The sequence below is a fragment of the Ascidiella aspersa genome, chromosome 3 (assembly GCF_963924565.1).
Source record: "Ascidiella aspersa chromosome 3, kaAscAspe10.2, whole genome shotgun sequence".
NCBI lineage: Eukaryota > Metazoa > Chordata > Ascidiacea > Phlebobranchia > Ascidiidae > Ascidiella > Ascidiella aspersa.
The window spans coordinates 19,059,745-19,065,272 of record NC_139449.1 but is presented as its reverse complement, the minus strand read 5'-3'; the positions used below and the strand labels follow the sequence as shown (position 1 = coordinate 19,065,272).

Genomic DNA, 5,528 nt, shown 5'->3' with positions numbered 1-5,528 from the left:
CGAGGTTTAAAACGCTTGTAAACCACGTTTGAAACGCTTGTTAAACTCTTTTTCGTCGATTGGTAGGTATGTAACAATTGAGTAAAAGAAAGCAGATATGAAGGAATCAAGTGTGATTTTCTGCTTCACTGATGTGTTCCTGTACAAAAACGTAATATATTAAGTCCATTCGAAAATAAAATAGGCTAGTTCAATCAATAAATTTGCATTCAAGTTCACCCTTTTATTTAACAACAACAGATATGAATCCAACCGTGAACAAATTGGGGTTAACCGATCAGTGAAGCGGAACTCAGCTGAGGGAAAGGCTGCGGACCTAGTATCGTGGGCTTTGTTGGAATTTCCAAGCTTTATTAACTTTTCAACAGTCGTAGGCTAGAGATCTACAGAACGTTGACTTTTATCATCGCTTTTTCAATAGTCAGTGTCAACGAAAGGCCTAAAAATTTTCTTTTTGGCAGGCATTTACCTTTTAGAAATATGTTAAGCGCCTTAGACATCAGAGGACGTAAATGTTAACAGTTAAGTTTTTATTACAAAAGTGAAAAATGTTCATTTGCAAATTACAGAATTTAGTCATTTAGAAACGATTTAAGCAGTGTTTTTACAGGGTGATATTGTGGAACATTCCCAGAAGGGTTTTTCATAAACATTTATTATTAGTTGTGAAGTGATTCTGTCAACATCAGCCAAACGTTTCGTTGACAACTCTTGCGTTTCGTTTTCTCGTAAAACCTTACATATTAGTTTATGATTGCCTGGTGTATAGTATGTAGAATGCGTTATTTTAAGTCGATATTTCAATGGCCAGGAGAGTAACGTTTATTTATAATTGATTGGTGAGATTCGATTCACGAATGTTCGTCAGCACAAACACTGGCTTTTTATTGAAGAATAGACAGAACGCTACGCTGTACGTTTATTTTTATTTTTTTATTCCAAAAACAAATGCGACAATTTGTTTGTTAAAGCCCGACAAACTTTTTGGTTTAAAAGATTTTATCATTTAAGTTATGTAAAAGTTCCCAGGATTTAGTGTATTTCTTATCTTCCTTCGGGGGATAAACATGCGCAAGTTTTTAGGTCTATATACAGGGTTACCATCTGCTCAGACCAAAAAATAAGCACGCTACTCCAAAAAAATAAGCATGCTACTAAAGACCAGGGGCAGATCCAGGACTCCGGGGGTGAAATCCAAGGTTTCAGAAATAACGTTATAAAATAAAATAAAAACTTGAAAAACAGCTATTTTTGTATGCGTAAAACGTAGCTTAATCGCGCAAAGCGCATAAAATGCGTTTATTAGGTTGAAATTGGCAAGTTAACCACCCTTATTTAATGCAAGCTTTGTCAATTTTTTCGCGTCAGAGCGCACCAGTTATACACCTTTTAAACCGTGTTGCATGACAGCATGAAACGCTTAATTCTAACCCTGTCTGGTAGTCAAAAGTTTGGTTCACTTGGCGGAGTTATGCTTGTAATAAAATTATTCATTGAATGATTTACTGTAATGCATCTAACAATCTTTTTTGTAGTAACATTGTGCTTTCCATAGCCTTTGGGCTGATTTAGCATTTTGTCTGTACTGACACAACAAAGCCAGTCCTCACGTCAAGCCGAAAGTTTACTTGATTTTGAAGCGAGCGCGATTTTTTTTTGGTGTAGCGGCATTCTTTCAAAATTCTTGCAAGTTTTCATTACATTGCCGAAAATAAAAAAATATATATATTAAAAAATATTTGTGAATATGTTTTCCGTTTGTCCGCGTCGCACTTAGCAGCCTTCCACAACGCAAGGGTAATGAAACGCGAAATCTAGTTGAAAAGACAGCATCAAAGCGATAACAAACCGGATGTAGGCGGCGGGCCGGATGAATTACATCGTTTTATTACTAAAAAGAATTATATCGCGGGCCGTAGGTTGCCGACCCATGGAATAAACAATTACAATCCATTGTTATTATGTAATTTAATGCATTACTGTTATAATCTGGGTTAAACAACTTGGTAAATATAAATAAAAAATTTATAAAGAACGCTTTTAGAAACTAAATTAAGACAAACTATAAGCACAGAACTCTAAAATAAGCACGTTTCTTAGAAATAAGCACATTTGCGTTTTCTAAGACACTGCGCCCAAAATAAGCACAAATCTTAGAAATAAGCACGGTATGGTAACCCTGTCTATATACATAAATATTAGAGGGATACCGGTTACTGACAAAAGCATATGCAAGGAAGTGCTAAGAACTATACACTTAGTTATTTAATGAAGAATACTAAATACGCTCCGTATAATGTTATTGCCTATAATTTTTGAGTTTGTTTTTATAGAAAAAATAAACTTTTAAAAGTCTTGAATTAGCATATTCTAGCATTCGATACGTGATAAAGGTAATTTTGGCTATAAACGTTCTCTCACGGGATCAAGATATTATTTTGTAAACACAGGCTAAACAGTAACTTTTAACAAGGCCTGCTGAGTATAGGGTTGGTATCACCCACCTACGAAAAATGCATACCCTATGTTATTCAATCTAAACTACTATACAGTTTGCTGCCTAATCGGTACTGAACTTGCCACTGAACAAGCGCACGTACGTCGTTAAACCAGTGTTTCTTAAACAGGTGAATGGTTCACCCCGGGGTTAATAAAATTTTTGCAGAGGTGAACCAACCAAAAGGGGGGGAATAAGGGTGAACCGTCAGAAATGGATGCAGTAAATCGACTACTGAGCTGTTTGTTTTTTGCTAATTGTAATAGTAAAGTTGGTTTGTACTGAGTGTATAAGTACGAAAAGTTGGTGACTGTGTTTAGTGCTTTTGTAGCTTTATATGCCTGGACTCGAGAAATTTTAGATTTGCGAAGGTAAAACTTAGCTTGAGTTGATCTTAACAAAAATCGAAACAACCTTAGTCATTTTGTGCCGTTATATATAGACGAGATAGTTTTATTATATCATGAGACAAGGGTGAATGAAATCTAGAGATAGATGCAGCGGTGAACAACGCTAAAAGAGTTTAAGAAGCACTGCGTTAGACTATATACTCGAGTCCCGACTACGACATCAGCCAAACAAACCCTACTGCCTTTACACAATTGAAAAGTAACATTTTTGTCATTTTTGTCTTGGGATTAAGTGGTTATGTACTAACATTAACATGTGTATTGATTCTGGCTTACTTGCGGGAATTGTAATCGGTGTTGTGATAGTGACAAACGTGGCCAGCAATGGGATAACCTACTGGTACTTTGTAAAACATAGGAAAAAGTCCAACTTAGACGAAACAATTTACGACACTCCACCAGATGCCTCTTATCCCATTCAACAACATGATAACAATGCATCTGTGGGTAACACCATAGCTTTACAAGAACAGCAACTTCCTACGACGAGAACAGCAGCATCCAGAGGCAATACTACAGAAACAAAAACTACGTTTGCTAATCAATCATTTGAAGAGGACGGAAGCAGTTATGTGGTAGAAGTTAAACCGGACCTAAAACAAATCCCACGAAAGAAAGATCTGTCTGATTTTCCTTCGAATGGCAGTGAATCACTATCACCCGAAGCAGCAAACAGAGCTCCTATAAAGGTATAGGCTTTATGGTTAACTAAAATCCTGAAATGGTATATTGACATAACGCAGCGGTGAATCCAGGGTCCCAAGGCCACGAACCCCTCACCATATGAAGGGATTTATGAGTACGTTATTTGTGCAATATACCCAAACAAAAATCCTTAATCTGCCCCTGACATTAGCGATTAGATGGACATAATTTACGATTATCCCAAATTTAATAATCGACTATAGACCTATATAATATAGCCTATACTTAATGACTTCTTACTGTCCCTGTGTACCAACTGCTGGTTTCTAAAATTAACCATCTGAAACCTGCTTCACCATTAGTGAAATATGTAAAACCGAATTTCAGACAATAACGAGAAAAGCAGCCAGCAAGGTATACAGACCATTGTCAATAACGCAACCACCCTATGGTCGCTCCTTACTAGATTTATCAACGCAAAATTGTGTCACAGAGACCTCGAAGACGTCGCTCATCCGCTAATGTCACAGGTTCGACCGAGGATATAGTTGAGTTGGCGGAAGACGAGGAGCCCTACATTACTTTCGGTGAAAATCCACGGAGGTCACGACTTCAGGTGGAGTCTGATTCACATTCAGACTTTAGCAGCGATTACGAAAGCTACGAAGACAGTCAAGATATTTCTCCCAGAACAGCGACAAGAAAGGCGCAACATTCGGCGGGCCGAAACGAGGCGCGAAAAAAGCCGTCTCTAAAGCCCAAACCTGCGCACAATAATGGTCCGCAGAAAAGTGCAGGTGCTGAACCATAACGGCATGACATTTTGCTTTGACATAACGAGACGCACAGAATCTTTGTTTTTTTAAACTGTTAGCGGCTGGCAGAAAAAGTAAATTAGCAATTGTGATTTTAATTACATGTCTCAAAACATCTTTCAGTTTTTCCCCTAAAATATATTGTATTTTTTGCGTTTATATCAGTCCGAGAAAGGACTCATTTTTAATGAATTTTTTATGCTTGGTGATGTTTGAACTTGCATTTATATTCATGTCAGATATGCGTAAGTTGTTTAAGAGTTATTTTTTATTTTTTCACTTACACTCGTTGTAACTAAAAACAGCCTTAAATTTGCCAATTATACCTTTACAACTGAAGTACAATTGCCATAAGCTTCGAGTTATCATCTATCTTTTTAAAAACTTTTCTTTGCCTCTGTAGTTATTCCACTAATTCCCCCGAGAACGGACAAATCCATAGTCAAAGTGGATTTTCAGATATTACAAGTAAATCATTTATTGCCAAAGCAGAAAAGGCAAAATTTATAGACTTATATGGTATTCGTTTATTTAGGCCAAGATTGACGCTTAATCGTAATGGTTTAGATAGCCTATACGTATAAATTTATGTAAATCGTCAACAACATTTGGTTGTTTTGTCTTTGAAATAGTCTATTTCGTGATTTACTTAGTACACTACGAAACCTCGGGAAAAATCGTTGACGTACGTAACAATTAAACATACTTTTTATGCAAAATTCGTTTTGTCGTACACTTTACTCCTGCTGTTAATTATAAAAATAAATTGGTTTATAATTCGTTGACATTAACTGTTAAGTTCTTTATGATTTACTGTCGCTGTAAATTTCTAAGTTATTAATTTTAATTGTTTTACGTTTTTGTTTCCTTGTACAGAAATAATTATACAAACGTTTGTGGTTTCTGCTCTTTTTCAATATTTATAAGAAGAAGATTCGACACAATGACGAGAACCAGAAATTCAAATCCAAACGAACTTTGGATTTGTTGTGTTATTTGAACTTTCAGCGTTTTATACATAACAATGTATTTTTATAAATACCCAAATCACGTGAGTGACATAATTTGGGTAATTTTTTCGAGTGTTTGCGATTCCGTAAAATACCCTGTTGACCAGACGGTGCACACAAGTCAGCAAATAATTGAGAGGGTATTTCTCCC

General features: G+C 36.1%; 1 protein-coding gene across 1 annotated transcript; it reads left to right on the top strand.

Moving 5' to 3' along the window:
- The first annotated feature begins 374 nt into the window (after positions 1-374).
- On the top strand, positions 375-5,269 carry LOC146160588 (uncharacterized). The gene is made up of 2 exons (XM_083383954.1): positions 375-3,596; positions 4,046-5,269. Exons 1-2 carry the CDS (start codon positions 3,162-3,164, stop codon positions 4,361-4,363), a joined length of 753 nt encoding a protein of 250 aa, XP_083240080.1. The 5' UTR covers positions 375-3,161; the 3' UTR covers positions 4,364-5,269.
- The last annotated feature ends 259 nt before the right edge of the window (positions 5,270-5,528 follow it).